Below are 19394 nucleotides of genomic sequence, written 5' to 3' on the forward strand. Positions count from 1 at the left end.
CCCCAGAGGGGTTGCACTCGCCTCAACGAGAGCGCCCGCCAAAGCGAGGTCGCTAGGCGGGTTGAGGCCGAGTCGAAATGACGTAGGATGGGAATCAGTCAGTACCTTTTGGTCGACGAGGAGAGACATAGTCACGTCGGGGACTGATTGCGCTGTCGTCTTAGGTACGAGGGCGACGTCCTGCAGGCCCTCCGCGAGCGCGCTAGCGTCGTCCACTTGCTCGGGATTGGCGTGTCGCGGGGGGACGGCGCTCGCCTTCGTCTCAAACGCGAGGTCGACGCCCGACGCGCCCACCGTTGGGGCGCTGGGGACGTTGTTTCGCTCGACAGCCGACGAAGCGCGGCCTCCCGCTTGGCCTTGGTTGCCCCGCCTCCTCCTCCGTTGGCGGGGGAGAGGATGGGGCGAGCTCGAATGTTGTTCTTCCACCACGCGGGGAAGATGTCGTCGATTCCGCCGCCGGCGGGCGGGTTGTCGGCCGCCATTGTCGTTGTCGCGCGGCGGTGGAAGGAGTATCATGTCGTAGCTGCCGTCGAGGGACATGAACTCAAGACTCCCGAAACGGAGCACCGTCCCGGGTTGGAGAGGTTGTTGGAGACTGCCCATCTGGAGCTTGACAGGAAACTGCTCGTCAACACGCAGCAGGCCCCTACTTGGCGCGCCAACTGTCGGCGTCCCGAGACCGGGGGGTCCCTAAGTCGACGAGTGAGTGTGCCGCGTGCCCCAGCCCAGATGGGTCGAGCGCGTGGGCGAGCGCGAAGGGGGGAAGCGAGGTGGCCGGAGACGGGCGTGAGAGAGGTGGAAATCCCGTGGCCTTCGTGTTCGTCCCGCGCCCAGGTCGGGTGCGCTTGCAGTAGGGGGTTACAAGCGTCCACACGGGTGAGGGAAGCGAGCGGCCCCAAGAGAGCGCCTGTCCCGTCCTCGTCCCCGCGCGGCCAACCTTCTCTAAGAAGGCCCTGGTCCTTCCTTTTATAGGCGTAAGGAGAGGATCCAGGTGTACAATGGGGGTGTAGCAGAGCGCTACGTGTCTAGCGGGGGAGAGCTAGCACCCTAAGTACATGCCAATGTGGCAGCCGGAGAGATCTTGGCACCCTGCTGGTGTGATGTCGTGGCTGTCGGAGGAGCAACGGAGCCTGGCGGAGGGACAGCTGTCGGAGCGGTTGGGTCCTTGCTGACGTCCCCCTGCTTCCGTAAGGGAGCTGAGAGCCGCCGTCGTCACAGGGCTAGCGGGGCGCCATCATTGCCTATCTGGCGGAGCTAGCCAGATGGGACACCGGTCTTGTTCTCTGCGGCCCGAGTCGGCTCGGGGTAGGGTGATGATGGCGCTTCCTGTTGACGTGGCGGGCCTGTGCCCTAGGTCGGGCGACGTGGAGGCTCCTCCGAAGCCGGGGTCGAGTCTGTCTTCCATGGCCGAGGCCGAGCCCGAGCTCCTGGGTCGGGCGAGGCGGAGGTCGTTCGGCAAAGGCCAGGGCGGAGTCCGAGCCCTGGGGTCGGGCGAAGCGGAGTTCGTCGTCTTCTGGGGCTGAGCCCGAGTCCGAGCCCTGGGTCGGGCGGAGCGGAGTTCGCCGTCTTCCGGGGCCTTAGCCCTAGTCCGAGCCCTAGGTCGGGCGGAGCGGAGTTCGCCGTCTTCCGGGGCCTTAGCCCGAGTCCGAGCCCTGGGTCGGGCGGAGCGGAGTTCGCCGTCTTCCGGGGCCTAGCCCGAGTCCGAGCCCTGGGTCGGGCGGAGCGGAGTTCGCCGTCTTCCGGGGCCTAGCCCGAGTCCGAGCCCTGGGTCGGGCGGAGCGGAGTTCGCCGTCTTCCGGGGCCTAGCCCGAGTCCGAGCCCTGGGTCGGGCGGAGCGGAGTTCGCCGTCTTCCGAGGCCTAGCCCGAGTCCGAGCCCTGGGTCGGGCGGAGCGGAGTTTCCTATGGCGCCTTTGGCAAGGCCTGACTGCTTGTCAGTCTCACTCTGTCAAGTGGCACTGCAGTCGGAGTGGCGCATGTGGCGCTGTCCTTCTGTCAGACCGGTCAGTGGAGCGGCGAAGTGACAGCGGTCACTTTGGCTCTGCCGGGGGGCGCGCGTCAGGATAAAGGTGTCAGGCTACCTTTGCGTTAAATGCTCCTGCGACTCGGTCGGTCGGCGCGGCGATTTAGTCAGGGCTGCTTCTTAGCGAAGGCAAGGCCTCGGGCGAGCCGGAGATGTGTCCGCCGTTAAAAGGGGGGCCTCGGGCGAGACGGAAACCCCTCGGGGTCGGCTGCCCTTGCCCGAGGCTAGGCTCGGGCGAGGCGTGATCGAGTCGCTCGTATGGACTGATCCCTGACTTAATCGCACCCATCAGGCCTCTGCAGCTTTATGTTGATGGGGTTACCAGCTGAGAATTAGGCGTCTTGAGGGTACCCCTAATTATGGTCCCGACACTATGCAACTAGATTATGGTAACTTTGACCAGGCCGGATCCTAACCCTAGCAGGCTGGGCTTCAGCAGCGGTTTTCATGCTGAAAGAGAAGGCGCAGGCATAGGCGCATAGCAAGTAGTAGCCTTTCGATTGGAGAACAGCGGCATGACTGGCATCTGACATCCTTGCGCTTGCGCCGCCGACCCCTATATATGGGCGAAGGAGCTCGTGATGCCGAAGACGAAGGACCCTGTGGAGGCGGCGACGAGCTCCGAGCAACAGACAATGGGGCGGCGACGGCGGGCTCCAAGCCGCATCACGACATCGAGCTTCAATGGATCTGACGATGAGGAAGTTGGAGGAGGGAGGAGGAAACAGAGGAGGCATCGCAGGTTTGATCTGTTTAACTGGAGATGCCCTCAAGTTGGCTAAACACATGACTTCTTAACGCAAATGGATTAACAAGCTCTGAACCAAACAAACCGTTTACTTGAGCAAATCATCGAAATTTATGCGAAACAACGATATTCCAACTCCAGATTACAACAAAGTCACCGTAGCATGAAAGTTCCACTGAGCCACACAACATCCAGACACCACGAGAGAACAGACCGATCTATTGATGGGTAAGACGAATCTGTAATAAGTGTTTTTTATGATATCCGACAAGGGTATATGTGTAGATCAGGCTGAACCCTTGAGCTTCTTGGCGATGCCTGCGAAGTACTTCCCCTGGTGGAAGGCGTGCTCCAGCTCCACCTCGCTCGGCCACCTCGAGCCGTCGGCGGCGAACGTGCCGGCGCCGTAGGGGCTGCCGCCCTGAACCTGGTCCATGCCGAACAGCTTGGCGCCGAAGGTGTAGCCCACAGGCACGAACACCATGCCGTGGTGCGTCAACTGGGTGATCGCTGTCAACCTGGATGAAAAGAGTAGCAAGCGAGATGTTGGTCCCATGATCTTTGGACACCAGGTCTAGGCAGCGCTCGGATCATGTAACCATGCGTGGAATGTAATGGCACATACGCTGTCGTCTCCTGGCCACCACCCTGGGATCCAGTGCAGAAGAAGACGCCGGCAGGCTTGCCGGCAAGGCTCTGCTCCCTCCAGAGCCCACCAGTGGCATCGAAGAACGCCTTCATCTGCGCTGCCATCATTCCGAACCTCGTTGGGAACCCGAAGAGGATTCCGTCGGCCTCTGCGAGTTCTTGCGGCGTGATGACTGGCACGTCAGGCTTAGGGGGTGCGCCCATCTTTCCAAGCACTTCCTCAGGGAGGGTTTCAGGGACCTGAAGATGCAAAAAAAAAAGGTATCAGCAATCCATGTCCAGATTCGCATTCATGAACCTGTTAGATCATTCCGAACACCTTATGTAGACGAGTGTGGAAATATCTATTCATAATCAGGGCTTACCTGCCATGTTTTAGCTTCAACACCTTCAACAGACGAGGCACCTTTCTGGATCTCTTCAGCTAGTTTGCCAACATGTCCATACATGGAATAGTACCTGTTAGGGAAAAAATGGTAAATTGTTTAACAAGTTCTGCTCCAGGTATCCAAGTAGCAAAACGGTTTAACCTTTTCTTCTGAGTTCCAACTTCCAATTATTAATATTGTTCTCGACTTTACCATCACAATCCATATGTAACTAATTTATGTTTCATACTTCACAGAAAAGTGTTTTGAGCTGAAGAATGAACCCATCAATAAATTGGTAGGGCAGTGTCTATGCCCTGGTTTCCTTTTGAATGCATCCTATATTCTGATACTCATACTTCATACTAACACATCATTCAACTACCCCATAAAGCGCTTTGTTTTGTTGCCTTTGTTTCAAAGTGATGAAAGAAGCGGTCCTTGAAATAAGACATGTACAGCCAAACCAAATTCAATAATCCATTATTTTTATGAGGGTTAGTGACATGAAAAGGAAATAAAACTGAGTATATCCTCTTAAGCTATGTCATCACTTTCAGCTTTATTTTCTTCTAGAAAAGGTGGCCAGAGCCAACGAAAAGGTATACCACAAGCAAGAAGCTTGGGGAAGCCCTACTTCTAGAAGAAATTTATACATATGTTCTTAAGCTTATGTATAGGTGCAGCAGTGCATATAATTTACATCCAAGTAATTCAGGTCTTCAGAATTGCTGAAGTTTCATTCTGGTGGTTAGAAATCCTGATGCTGAAGACTACCAAAGCATAAACGTCCCTCAAAAACTCTTATTGCAACAGACGATTTTAAAACATCTATTTAGCAGATTAACTATTTAATTAACAACCGAACTGGACAAAAAACGACATGATATAGGCAAAGAAAATCTATCTTGCTAGCGCAAATAAAGTCCGCAGTTGAAAGCCTTCTCCATCAATAAAAAAACTTAGGGCTGAAGTCAACACTCGACAAATGTTAAAAATGTTCGTATTATTCATGTTGAAGTTCACTGTACAGCTCCAGCAGGAATTGATCAACAATTCTATCTAAAGGAAAATATAACAAAAGGCTATGTGACGGCCTTTTCATTTTGCCATAGATAATAATGGACCTTTTTTTTTCAAGAACGTGTCTGTTGACACACGTTTCATTAAGAGGGTATGGACCAATTGTTTTTATCCTCATAAAGAATTACTTAGCTGACTAGAGATATAGAGAAAAGAAATGAAGATCCAAAACAGGACTTGCACATATGAATGCGCCATTTAACGGTAAAAAGTGGTTTTTTGGTAGGGAACCCTCATCACAAAAAGGGGGCATCCACCATGTCAAAGGAAAAGGGCGCATCCACACAAATCGCATATTTGCAAAAAAGAAAGGCAGAGTTATTCCATTTGATTTGTCACGAAAGGTCGCAAATATATGCAATGGAGGTAACATCCAAATATACTCACAACATTTTTGCGCATATAGATCAGAACACAGAAATTCTCACCTTAAGGTGAGGCTAGAATTTTCAGGTTGTCATCAGAACAGGGGAATAGAACATTATTTATTTTGGCTGCCACTGTGCAGGGTTTCATCTGCAACGTTTTCAGGTTTCTAAAGAACCCGGCGGGATCCTCTTTGGGAGAAAGGACACAACAGTACAGATGGGTCACTTTCAGATCAAAATGATACAGGCAGATGGATGCGCTAGGTGCTTATGAAACTTCGAGCAGCCGGCTTAGTAGCATTAAACATAACTAGAAACGCATCCATGTCAAATCTTTTGAAAACTAAATAGGGAATTGACAGCTAGGCGTCTTTAGTAATTAGTAGTACTAGAATATTATGACGACGGGCAGTGTTGAGCTGGAAGCAAGAAACTTCCTTTCAGTAATCCTAGCCACATGTATGGAGTTGACGGGCTAAAATATTAGTGGCACCGATTTGTTTTCCCGGCGAATCAGCGCGGCTGACAAAACACAAAACTATTTGGCCCCATTAAAGGAGGCATCAATTCGTTCAAAGGACACAGACCTACCGTCATGATTGAGACCATGGATGATGTTTCTCAAAACGAAAATATTGAGACCCTGAATCCTGCGGGGCGAAATAAACAGTGGAGCACTAGACGTCCAGTTTATTCCTCCCGTTTCTTTACCTAACACTAGTACAATCATCAGCGTAAAGAGTAAAAAAAATCGACCTCGATCTTCGATTTTGTTGTCGCGGACGGGGGGGGGGGGGGGGGGGGGGGGGGGGGGGGGGGGGGGGGGGGCGGAAATCAGAATCGGAGGCGTCCTACATCTGAACTACTAAAATCGACGATTCATGTCGAGAATTACTGAACTTGGAAAAGTGTTATGTGGTTTGATCACAAGCTAAACCCTAACAATCGATAATAGCACCATGAACGACAGGGGATAAGTAAAAGAAAGGACTTGAAATCAGGATGTTTCACAAAAAAAGGAGGAATTTTTAGGGAGCGAACGACGGAAACCACGGGAATAACCGTCCATTCCAAGAAACTAAGAAAGGAGTGGTGGCGACGCTTACACGACGTAGACCTTAACCGCCATTGGAGAGGGCTCGGAGTCGGAGCTCCTGTGACCGGAGCAGATCTGGCAACTCCTGCGGCGGGCTGGGGCAAGAGCAGTGGTGGTTGTGTGGAATGGATCGCCGCTCCTGCCTCGGTGCTGGTGCCAGTTGCCGGCCAGCGGAGCGAGACTATTTATAGGCAGCGATGCTGCTGCTCTGGTTTGACCTCCAATTGGCAGTCAATCCTGCTTCTTTTTTTCTCTCTCTCTAGTTTTTTTTATTATGATTTGGCCTTTTCCCACTCCATTCTCCCTTTCTTCGATTCGACGCCACGTTCATACAGATCATCATGCTTCGTTTTGGCAGCTGGTTTCCGTGTCGGATCTGCCGGTCTTTCGCTGCGCTTTTTTCCCTCTCTCTCTCTCTCTCGTGTGAAATCTGCACGTTCGACGCTTAACTCCAAATGAGGAACGTAGAAATATATCTCACGGCGGAGGATCAACAGAATAGACCAGATTTCATGGCGGTGGGGTCCACTTCTAAACTGTCGGCACTTCTTCTACGAGCCGCAATTTATTCGTACGCACGCATTACGTGCTCCTATGTAGTACAATGTTGAAAACAATAGAAACAGAATAATCCTATTGAAAACAATAGAGTAGAAGTTAAGGAGTCACCGAATTTCTTTAGTTTTTTTTTAAGAATTAGAAGGAGAGAAAAAACGATTTTACGGTTCGTAAGCATTGCAACAGCAGTATGCTCATGGTTGAAAGATAGTTACAGCACAATGTTGCCGCAGGAGCCGCCTCGCTCAGCGGGTCTGCCTCTGCCAACGAGGACTACTTGTTCATAGCTACTTGGTCTTAGTTTGTAACTAGTGTTTTTTTTATTAGTTAGACAGCATATATACAGGGATGAAATATAATTACCGCAATTTAATAACTACTGGTTTTCGGATATTGAATAGTTCAATTAATAAAATAAAGATAGAAGAACATGCATGTCCCTTGATGAACGGCTGACGCTCTGAAGCAACCTTTTACTCCTTAATTTGTTTTATCGTTAGTCACCTACCCCGTTCGCCAACCCTGTGTATTATGTAAAGCGCCAAAAAAGGACAGTGGATTCAGGTCAAAAGATTGTAGCTGGTTGCCATTTCGCTGGACCTGTCTTGTATGGCCCACCGTACACAAAAATTGCAAAAGGGTCCTGTTTAATGCGTAAGGATATATATAATTCATATAAATATCTCGTATCTTAAGGGATATCAAGAGGTTAAGTGAAAAAATATGAGAGACGGTATTTTGATGAAGTAACATCTCTATCACGGTTTTATAAATCTAGGTATGGTTCTACTTATACAACTCACGTAAATGAGTCGTATATTGAGATCTTCTAGTGAATAAGATATAAGACATAGATACATTATGTTGTATGAATGATGATTTTATGTCTATCTAGTGTTTGGAAAACCACAACACAGTATTAGTATCTAGATCATACATACCCTAAGATTGTCATTGTCATGTAACGCCGTAGCTGGCTAATCACACGAATTGCAAAAGGCCGTATTTGGATTGCACATGGATGCAGGCGTCCAGGTGTAATAGTCTAGGTGATGAATACAACTTGGTGGACGGTTTGGTTTGGAGCCTGATGAAAATTTTGCGCCATGCTTACGTCTACTCGGTGTTCCTACGTGCGAGTAAATTAATCTCCTGCGTACGTGTGTAATTATTCCACAGCCACGTGAGCAATAATAATACTCCTCTATATTTTGCATGCTTCCTTGTACTAGCAAAAGACGGTTCTTGAGAGATTGTTCGGAAGTCCTGAGTCAACCGGGTGGCTGCTGCTGAAGCGGCGAACAGGTACTGAGTCAACCGATCAAAATTAAGACGGAAAGGAAATTTGGGAGCCACGGGCAAGTAGGCAACCAGACGGGAACCGGGACACCAGAAATTATGAACATTATCCTCGATGCTCCAAGCTCGGGACAATCCAATGGTCAGGACGATGCATCGATGATCGATCCCACCCGCACCAGCCTGCTGCGAGATGGTCCGTCCCAACTCCCACCGGTTCTACGTGTTACTTTGTTTTTAGTGGGTTAATTTTTTTGTTATATATCAGATGTATTGGTGATGTATATATTGTTGTTGTATGTCGTGTGGTTGTTAATGTCATGTAAAATATAATATGATAATATTTTTATTTAGAGATAGAGACCTAATACCCGAATGGAGGTAGGTGATACCCATGGTGGGTATGGATATAAGTATATGATGATGTAGATGAGTATAGCTACATTAGAATAGATATGATGTGTCCAAACCGGATGAGGAATTGTTCATCGACACCTCTATATTGGCCGAAACTGGTGATCCTGACTCGCGACCGCGATGAATCCTGACATGAGATGCTGCAGCTTCGCCCGGCGCCCCAACCCCAGTCACAGTCGTAGGTGGACACAGGAACAGGATTTGCAGATGAGGTAAGCACAGCGGCAGCGTGACGACCGACCGAGCGTCCACCGGCTCGGTGCGTTGGACGGAGCTGACGGCGGCATCATGACCAACCGGCAACCGCCCAGGCACAGCCGTCGTAAACGCCACCAACCAACCAGAACCAGAACCAGGCCAGAGGAACACAACGCAGCCGCATCGCATGCAATGGCAAAGCACGCCCCGCCCCGCGAGCTACCCGTCCTCATGTGTTCGGCTGCTATCTGCTTTATTACCCGTGGCGCCCGCCGGCCGGCATCACATCGCCTGCACTATAAACGATCGATCCATCGAGATGGGTCATGGATGATGCGATGGGCGGTGGCCACCTCGCGGTTCTTGAAAAGTGCCCGGCGCGGCGCCTTGGGTCCCTCTCCCTCTCCAGCCCTGGACAGCTGCGTGACGTCGGTCATCATCATCTCATGAGCATGCCGAGCTAGAGCTACCGCGATCGAGAGGAAGGGTGGGGCCGGCGCGCCGGACATCAGTCGTCAGTCGCCACGCCATGGGAAATCGTTGTTGGGTACACGGTTCGGTTTCTTGCTTCAGTCCAAAATATTCAGAGAGAGAGAGAGAGTTAGAGCATCTTCACCACTACCCGTTTCTATAGAGAAATTAAGAAAGCCCAGGAGTTTGTACCTTTCGAATACTACTTCCGCAGCAGATTGAGAATACGCGCCTCTTTTTTATTTCGACGGGACCCACGTGTTACCGTATAAACAGTGTATCAGAGTACATTCGTATTCGTATGTATGTGATTAATTTAAAACGAATTATATTTTGGGACTGAGGGAGTACAATTTAATGTGTCCGTGCTGTCAGAATTCTGAAACAGTTCGAGATACGGGTTTGTTATAGTCTAATCTAACATAAAAATCTGGAAATATGCTCCGGAGAAAACTGTAGAGAATTCTATAAGTTTGACAGGCCCCCCAAGGAAGACGGATAATAATCTCCTCTACGCTTGTTTGGGCCCAGTCTTAGCACTTACTAGGCATCCAAACTCACACTCACGCAGCCTGGTGTTGGGCTGCAGGCAGCTCTACCGCCTTCTTCCTTCCATTTTCTCCTTCGAAAAAAAAAAGTGCGTCTAACCTCGCTGAAGGCCTTCCATTCTCTCTTAATCCAAAAAAAAAACGGATTCTTATATTCTTCCAACTTTTAAAACTATTCGACTTATGTTTAAACAGTTTTAAAAGCGATCTTGGCATCACATTAACCGTTGTACATAGCACCACGTCAGCCACGAAAAGTTGTAGATTAGATGTTACATATGGGGTCAAATAGACTTTGTAATAATATTTTTATTCAAAAAAATGTGGATCTAAAAATATTAATATATGATTTAATCTTAGGAGTTTGTTTTAACTTATTAAACAACTGTTTTATATTTCTAAAATATGCTATCTGTTTTTTTTCTGAACTAGACACTATAATATAAAGCATCTAATAAGTTATTAAAATCTGACTCCTTTTGGGCGCCTGTCCGCGTTTGGCGGACTACTCGCTATTCGTCGCGCGACACGTGTGGCCACGCACTCGTCCTCTATGGGTCTGACTCACGCGGACGCGAAACTTGGCTTTCGACGGACGTGAAACCTCCAACCATGGCCATACCACAGGTGCGCACCCCTCTCCCATCGAACTTCTCTCTCCTACACTGTCCCTCCCAGCCTCCCGGGAGCCGCCGTCGTGAGTCGCTCGCCCATGTTCCTTCTCCCCCTCCGGTCCCGCCTCATCGCCCAACGAGACCTAGGCCCCTCACCTCCACGGCGGCGGATCGGGGGCCGGCGACGGTGCGCGAGGCTACGGAGGCGATAGCGGCTCCCCCTCCTCCGACGTCGCCTCTCCACTCTCCCCATCCTTCGTCATCGCGACCGCGTCTCAGTCTGACGGCCACCCGTTGGGTCCAACCCAAGGCGAGTTCCTCAAGCACACACTTCCTCTCTCTCTCTCTCTCTCTCTCTCTGATCTATGTGATGGTGGTTTGATTGGTGCTGCGCAGGTGTACCCGCTATTCATGACGATGGGTGTTGCTATGGGCATATGCGGACTTCAGCTCTTCTGGAACATCACCGGCAACCTGGAAGTCAGGTTCGGATCTATAATCTTCACTCCTTTTGCCTATTCGATTCTTGCAAGAGATGTGCTGTTCCATCTAGAGCAGGGTACGTAGATCTACTTGGTCCGCCGCCTCGCCTTCTCCCCCTCTCCCTCGGCAGCCGCCGCGAGCGGCCCTTCATCGACGGCGTCTGCTCCGACAATGCCACCCTCATGCCTCGCTCGGATCTCTCCGATCGCGTCCCTTCTCACAACACAGACCCTCAGGCCGCTTCTCTCGTCAATACCTCGACAGCACTCCTCGTCCTCCTCGCCCTTGCGGTGGCCAGTGGAGTGGCGGCAGACGGCTCAGACCACCGGTACAAGATGTACAGGCTTGTCCCCACTGAACGGCAACAATGGCCCCTTTCACAATCCTAGGTGAGGGTCTCGCCCTTTAGACACCTGTGGTCACAATACAAGTGATGCACCTCCTCTTTGTTTGGTAGATTCGTTTTGCTCAACGACTGAGCCCGTTGTCTGATTCAGATGCTAAAGATGGGGTCGTTTCTGATTTCCTGAGCCTCAGCACGATGTTGTTTCCGAATTTTAGTGCGGACTTGAATGGGACAACTGGCGATATGGTTGATTTTCAATCTACAGGGGATGTAGGGAATAGCGCAGCCATCACCGAGATGGGCAACCTGGTTCCTGAGCCATCCTACGAGGAAGTAAATTTGGGCTTCAGGCTTGCCTAATTTAGTATACTACCTCCTGTTTGCTCTTAACATGCTGCTTTCGTTATGCAACTGTTCTTTCAGCAGAAAAGGCTAGATTATGGAGTGTTGCTACTATGAATTGCTTAGATTTCGATGCCTGGACCACAGTTGTTGAGGAGACGGACAAAAATGCTGAGGTAATGTTTGGTTAGCTGCTTGTTGGTACAACCATTATTGTAACGTTCATTGTGTTGTTTGGTATTTGTAAATGAGCTCATTTCTGCATCAACTTACAATTACAAGCTATTTGTCAACATGCAATTATTTGTTGGCTCCTTTGATTTCTAGCATATTGTAATGATGCATTTATTTTGTAGGTTATGACTAACAATAATAATTGTGAGTTTAATAGCATTGGCCCAAACACTTCGAACCTGTTGTCCCTCATTTTTCTCTTGTTCCCTTCTTACTCCTCTTCCCTTCTTTACCCTCCACTTCTTTCTCTAATAAAATGGGGGCTCATTTTTCTCTTTTCTTCTCCTTTTTCTCTATTCTTTACCTCTATTGCTGCAACATATTCAACCTTTTATATTTTACTTATGATGCAGCTCAAGTATAATGGAACTGGTAGAGACAACGACTGTTTGCCTACAGTTGGGCAGTGGAATATGAATGACTGATGACTGCTGAATTGATTATTTGTTGCAGGTTGTGCATGCTACAAGATTACTTGTGTTCTGACTGCCACCATGTAGCAACATTGAGGTATTCTTTTAGACTAATATAAACTGTAATTTTCCAAATCATTTACACTACTATTTTTGTCTTGTGTTGTCCGGAGGTGTTGGATAGGGCGCCCGAAAGGGCGCTGCCTGATGTAGCAACGTCACACCTGTTCATCACACATGTTCTGACTTTTGTCGAGCGACACCACACATATTCTTATATCCCACACCACAGGTTGCATCTGGTTGCAAACAAGCTCTGACCAAATATCCTATCTAGCTGCGAGAACTGTTTCCTTCACCCCTTCCGTCTTACCACCTTATCTGACTGCATATTATCCAAAAAAATTAGTACTAGAACCGATTGCCTTCAAAGCGCAAACAAATGGAACCAGTGTAATGCTACAATGGTCTTCAGGATCAAAACAATTTGCACTTCTAGAATAACTCACTAGATCACTTCGGTATACAAATCAACACTTAACCACTTTCATCACACTATTGTGGAAATCAACGCACAACCCTGGCGCACACTTGCCTAAGAATGCACACACGACAAATGATTGGGTCTTGCAGCCTGAAATGTAGTGTCCACGACAGACAACATAATGTTTAAGGATATGTAAAAAGAGCAGCCAGACAACAAGGTGAAGTAACAACCAGAAAAAAACAGATTCAATCCTTTTTTGCTGACAGTGGTATGTGATCTATTCCATGGTACAGTTAATAGCACTTCAAAGGCGTCATGTGCTATTTATACTGAAGTTACAAGACCTTATATACTATGTCAACAAACCCTCAGAAATCAATTCTGGGGATACAGGTTAACTGCCAGCAAGATGGTTCCAATAACCAGTCACCCAAAAAGTACTAGAATGTCTGGACTCCCATGGAAGTGTAAAGCTTCGACTAAATCCAACATCAAATGCCCTTAAGCAAATAAATATTTGGTGTAGCTGTCATGTCATTCCTAATCAAATTGGTACTCATCAAAACAGATTTTGGTGTTTGAAATTGGAAAGTTGTGGTCTAGAATCGGTATGTCCATTACCTAAATCTCACAAAGGAAAATAGGTTCGAAGAATCATGTGCGATAAATATATAAGTAAATATTAGCCTTGGATGAGTGTTCTTACTTCTTACCACTTCTTTTAACGTCTGTGTCACCCAAAAAATGTGCTTGCCTTTTTAGGCTCAGCTCGATTTCACAGCAAAAAACCTTCCGAGTCATGTTTGAAAAACTAGGAGCTGGCGGCTAGTATCCCACTCCTTCACACAAAGAAGTAAACAATTATCATCATGAATGAATTTAGAAAGTTGCAAACAACCAAAGACACTAATATTAGTACCGTACATATATTTTTAACATTTTCCTCCATCAACAGAGACCTAGAGCTCTTGACGGATTTTTGGTGATAAAAGTTAGTCTTCCAAAATAGCAGATACTAATTGGGTCTAACTAGACCTTCCGCGTTTATTTACCAAGGTGTGTTAGTTGCCGCCAACATGCTCTTCTAGAACACTATTTTGAACATGTGAAAAGCTTAGCCTGGTCTGAAATCTTCCATGTAATTTATTTTTATCTTCCCTCATTCACCTGCTCAAAATTATTTGAACAAATATTTGATACTGCTGTTAATCTATATTTGAGAAAGGCATGTATGAAAAATGGGAGACTCCATTTGAGCACAACCCTTAAGCATTTGGCAACACATTTTTCATTTCTATTTGCTTACTTTATCTATAGTTGCCTCTGCTGTAGAGTTTGAATTGCATGATATGCTTGGTATGCTGTGGTACTCCACCCTTTTTAGCTCCATCAATTAGAAAACTCATTTTGGCTTGGTTTTGGTGACTGGAAGGAGTCTCTAGCCAGTCAGAGAAATATTGCTAGTTTTACATATAACTGGAACGATTTACGGGGCATGGTATATAGCATTTGTCTCAAGACATCTAACTGCTACTCATTGTTAATTGGTAATAACAATTTGAACATGGTTAGCAGACTAACAGTTTCATCTATGTAAGATGGTCAGCTTCGCCAAAGCTGCATGCAAGGGACATCAGGCCTTGAGTGCTCTTGCGTCTTCGATTCTGTCTATCCAACAGCCGTTCAATTGGACTCACCATCCTATGTTGTGGTTTCAAACATGAGTGTCTTGAACATGATCTGTTGGTCAGTTTCATTAGACAAGGAAAATAGTCATTAGAGTTTTACAGCCGTTGCTATCTCGGTACTCTTAATAATAGAATAATTTGAAAAATCCTTTGATGCGATCAGATTTATGCGTTGACACAAGCACCTTTAAGTGAAACAACACAAGCACCTTTGAGTGAAACAGTTAGGATTGAGAATGATATTAACATGTTTTAAATTTTCGTTAGGTAGGACCTTACAATGCGGTGAACATCTGCAAGTCTGTACCTTCAACGTTTGAATTCCTTCTTCATAAGTCCAGTCCAGTTCTCGCTACATATTTTTAGCGATGTTTAAGAAACCTTTTGCTCATTACATGTTTTGACAATCTCACACTAATGTGTCTTTACAGGTCACCATTGGATCATGGCACTCCAATTTTATGAGATGCTAGCGAGCCAACACAACTTGATTTGTGCTTCTAATCATGACTATGGACCTTCCTCCCTTCTCGTGCTAGCCAACGCAACTTGATCTCTGTATGTAAATATCTTACTGCAGTTCCCAGGTGCAGTGGCTGCTCTGCTTACGCCCACTGGTAGGTTAATCTGGTTCTTAGAATTTTCTAGCCGCAAATTGTATTGTTTAGTTACTTGGATAGCTGACGTCTTTTGATCACCAAAATATGTAATTGATTTCGTACTGTCCATGTCCTTGGGATCATGCAGCCAACATGCTAATGCTAAATTCGTATGTCTGAATTTGTCGCTTATTTTCGTACTGTACACGTTATATCTCCTGATCTCAATATGCCTGATACAGCGCCAGATGAAACTGGACATTAATTGTTGTTTTTGAGAATGCCCATGGGCAGAATTAAACTCTCAATATCTAAGGGCCTGTTTGGATTTTCTCCTCTAAGCTTTATAGCTCTAAACTTTAGAGATAAAGCTTTAAGCAAGTGTTCTGAGGTTACCTCTCTAAACTCTAGACCCACCTCATATTAGAGCTCAAAAGTGTGCTAAAGTGCTCTAAAGCTTTTAGAGCTCTAAAGTTTGGAGGGGAAAACTGAAAGGGAAATGTGCCCTTGGGCCATTTCTAAGTATTTTGGTGATTGAGTGCCAACACAAGTGCTTAAATGTGAATCTATGCTCATGGATGAACAAAGTGCAAATCTAGAGCAAAGGTATGTTTCTAAGTCTTAGTATATTAGTTTTGTGTACTAATATACTTGTCTAAGTATGAGAAACAGGAAGAAGAGGAAAAGAGAAGAGTTGGCTGTGTACAGCCAAAAGGCTGTTTCGGTCTGGTGCACCGGACTGTCCGGTGGTGCACCGGACAGTGTCCGGTGCGCCAGGCTGCCTCGGGCGAACTGGCCGCTCTCGGGAATTGACTGGCGACGTACGGCTAAAATTCACCGGACTGTCCGGTGTGCACCGGACTGTCCGGTGAGCCAACGGTCGGCCGGGCCAACGGTCGGCCGCGCGATCTGCGCGGGACACGTGGCCGAGCCAACGGTCGGAAGGGGGCACCGGACTGTCCGGTGTGCACCGGACATGTCCGGTGCGCCAACGGCTCCCAGATCTGCAACGGTCGACTGCGCTGTTTAAGGAAGGAAATCGGGCACCGGACAGTGTCCGGTGTGCACCGGACTGTCCGGTGCGCCCGACGACAGAAGGCAAGGACAACCTTCCTGGTTTGTTCTCAACGGCTCCTAGCTGCCTTGGGGCTATAAAAGGGACCCCTAGGCGCATGGAGGAGAAAACAAAGCATTCCGACAACACTCCTAAGCACCAAGACATCGATTCCACGCATTTGGTTCATTGTGATAGCATCTAGAGCTCTTGTTGAGTTGTGAACTCATTGAGTTGTGTTGCGAGCTCTTGTTGCAACTTGTGTGTGTGTGGTTGCTCTGATTTTGAGTCTTGTGTGCGTTGCTAGTTCTCCCTTACTCCGTATTTCTTTGTGAATCTTAAGTGTAAGGGCGAGAGGCTCCAAGTTGTGGAGATTCCTCGCAAACGGGATATTGAAAGGCAAAGCAAAACACCGTGGTATTCAAGTTGGTCTTTGGACCACTTGAGAGGGGTTGATTGCAACCCTCGTCCGTTGGGACGCCACAACGTGGAGTAGGCAAGCGTTGGTCTTGGCCGAACCACGGGATAAACCACTGTGTCATCTCTGTGTTTGATCTCTTGTGGTATTGTGTTTTGTTGTGACTCCTCTCTAGCCACTTGGCAATTATTGTGCTAACACTTAACAAGTTTTTGTGGCTATAAGTTTAAGTTTCACAGGATCACCTATTCACCCCCCCCTCTAGGTGCTCTCAATTGGTATCAGAGCCGTTCTCTTCACAAAGGGACTAACCGCCCGAAGCGATGGATCCTAAAGGGAAGGGAATCGTGATCAACGACAAGGAGAAGGAGTCCTTCGTCAACGAGCTAAGGGGTGACAAGTCCAACGACTCGGGCTCGGGCCATAGACGCAAAGATGGGAAGAAGAAGAAGACAAGACGCATCAAGGAGATCATCTACTACGACATCGATGAGTCTACTTCCTCCCAAAAGGACGACGACCACAACGAATACGAGAGAAAGAAACCGGTTAATTCGAACTTTTATTTTGATTACTCTCGTATTCCTCAAAGTACTAATGCTCATTTATTATCTATTCCACTTGGTAAACCTCCTCATTTTGATGGAGAGGACTATGGATTTTGGAGTCACAAAATGCGTAGTCACTTGTTCTCTCTCCATCCTAGCATATGGGAGATTGTAGAAAGTGGAATGCACTTTGATAGTACGGATAGTCCCATGTTTATTAATGAACAGATTCATAAAAATGCACAAGCTACTACTGTGTTGCTAGCCTCTTTGTGCAGGGACGAGTACCATAAGGTGAGCGGCTTGGACAATGCCAAGCAGATCTGGGACACCCTCAAGATCTCTCATGAGGGGAATGATGTCACCTTACTCACCAAGATGGAGTTGGTGGAGGGCGAACTTGGACGGTTCGCAATGATAAGGGGCGAGGAGCCAACTCAAACATACAACCGGCTCAAGACCCTTATCAACAAAATAAGGAGCTACGGAAGCACGCGATGGACGGATCACGACGTCGTCCGCCTAATGCTAAGGTCCTTTACTGTTCTTGATCCTCATTTGGTGAACAATATTCGTGAAAATCCTAGGTACACCAAGATGTCGCCCGAAGAAGTACTTGGGAAATTCGTTAGCGGGCGAATGATGATCAAGGAGGCAAGATACGTGGACGATGCCTTGAATGGTCCGATCAACGAGCCGCAACCCCTTGCTCTCAAGGCAACGAGGAGCAAGGAGGCGCTACCGAGCAAGGTGGCGCAAGTTGAGGCGGCCGGGCTAAATAATGAGGAGATGGCCCTCATCATTAAGCGCTTCAAGACGGCGCTTAAAGGAAGCAAGGGACAGCCAAGCAAGACCAAAGCCAAGGGGAAGCGCTCGTGCTTCAAATGCGGTAAGATTGGTCATTTTATTGCTAACTGTCCCGACAATGATAGTGACCAGGAACACGGGAGCAAGAGGGAAAAGAAGAAGTATTACAGGAAGGCCAAGGGCGAGGCACATATCGGAAAGGAGTGGGATTCGGATTGCTCCTCCTCCGACTCCGACAATGAAGGACTCGCCGCCACTGCCTTCAACAAGTCATCCCTCTTCCCCAACGAACGTCACACATGCCTTATGGCAAGGGAGAAGAAGGTATGTAATCAAAACAATGTCACTTATGATTCTTCTAGTGATGATGAGTCTAGTGATGATGAAATAGATTACTCTAGTTTGTTCAAGGGATTGGATAGAACTAAAGTAGATAAAATTAATGAATTGATTGATGCCTTGAATGAAAAAGATAGACTCTTAGAAAAACAAGAGGATCTTTTATATGAAGAGCATGACAAATTTGTAGAGGCACAAAAATCTTATGCTTTAGAAGTTAAAAGAAATGAAGTGCTTTCTAGTGAATTATCTTCTTGTCATGAAACCATTACTACTTTAAAGAGTGTTAATGATGACTTAAATGCTAAACTAGAAGTAGCTAGTAAAAATTCTTGTGTAGAACATGTTGAGATTTGCACTAGGTGTAAAGATTTCGATGTTAATGCTTGTAGTGAACACCTAGTCTCAATTTCTAATTTGAATGATGAAGTGGCTAGTCTTAATGCCCAACTTAAGACTAGCAAAAGCGAATTTGACAAATTAAAATTTGCAAGGGATGCCTATACGATTGGTAGACATCCCTCAATTAAGGATGGACTTGGCTACAAAAGGGAAGCCAAGAACTTGACAAGCCATAAGGCTCCCATCTCCGCCAAGGAGAAAGGGAAGGCCCCTATGGCTACTAGTGCTAAAAAGAATCATGCCTTTTTGTATCATGATAGGAGACAAACTAGAAATGCTTATAGGAGTTATAATGCTTACGATGATTTTTCTCATGCTATGTTTGCTTCTAGTTCTTCATATGTGCATGATAAAAATGCTGGTAGAAGGAATGTTGTTCATAATATGCCTAGGAGAAATGTTGTTAATATTCCTAGGAAAGTTAATGAGCCTTCTACAATATATCATGCTTTGAATGCTTCCTTTGCAATTTGTAGAAAGGATAGAAAGGTGATTGCTAGGAAGTTAGGGGCAAAATGCAAGGGTGATAAAACTTGCATTTGGGTCCCTAAGACAATTGTGACTAACCTTGTAGGACCCAACAAGAGTTGGGTACCTAAGTCCCAAGCCTAAATTTGCCTTGCAGGTTTATGCATCCGGGGGTTCAAGCTGGATTATCGACAGCGGATGCACAAACCATATGACGGGGGAGAAGAAGATGTTCACCTCCTATGTCAAGAATAAGGATTCCCAAGATTCAATTATATTCGGTGATGGGAATCAAGGCAAGGTAAAAGGGCTAGGTAAAATTGCAATCT

The 19394-nt window shown here is 47.2% G+C and overlaps 1 protein-coding gene and 1 pseudogene across 2 annotated transcripts; one reads left to right on the forward strand and one right to left on the reverse strand.

The window, feature by feature from the left end:
* Positions 1-2768: 2768 nt before the first annotated feature.
* On the reverse strand, positions 2769-6521 carry LOC100285365 (uncharacterized). Its single transcript, NM_001158257.2, has 4 exons — positions 6343-6521; positions 3783-3876; positions 3395-3657; positions 2769-3287 (listed from the first exon to the last, which is right to left on the reverse strand). Exons 1-4 carry the CDS (start codon positions 6363-6365, stop codon positions 3056-3058), a joined length of 612 nt encoding a protein of 203 aa, NP_001151729.2. The 5' UTR covers positions 6366-6521; the 3' UTR covers positions 2769-3055.
* Positions 6522-10416: 3895 nt separating this feature from the next.
* LOC100381955 (LOC103626951-like pseudogene) lies at positions 10417-15153 on the forward strand (annotated as a pseudogene). The gene is made up of 6 exons (NR_159434.1): positions 10417-10747; positions 10834-11309; positions 11418-11599; positions 11690-11784; positions 12296-12352; positions 14862-15153. The product of NR_159434.1 is annotated as a protein-like pseudogene (transcript).
* Positions 15154-19394: the final 4241 nt, after the last annotated feature.

This window comes from Zea mays, chromosome 8 (assembly GCF_902167145.1).
Source record: "Zea mays cultivar B73 chromosome 8, Zm-B73-REFERENCE-NAM-5.0, whole genome shotgun sequence".
In the NCBI taxonomy this organism is placed as follows: Eukaryota; Viridiplantae; Streptophyta; class Magnoliopsida; order Poales; family Poaceae; genus Zea; species Zea mays.

Excerpts from the sequence above, each read along its gene's own strand:
- LOC100285365 (NM_001158257.2), bottom strand. The coding sequence starts at position 6,365 with ATGGCGGTTAAGGTCTACGTCGT. Across the intron at positions 3,658-3,782 it reads TTGAAGCTAAAACATGGCAG|GTCCCTGAAACCCTCCCTGA; the intron begins GTAAGCCCTGAT and ends TTGCATCTTCAG. Across the intron at positions 3,288-3,394 it reads GGTGGCCAGGAGACGACAGC|GTTGACAGCGATCACCCAGT; the intron begins GTATGTGCCATT and ends CTTTTCATCCAG.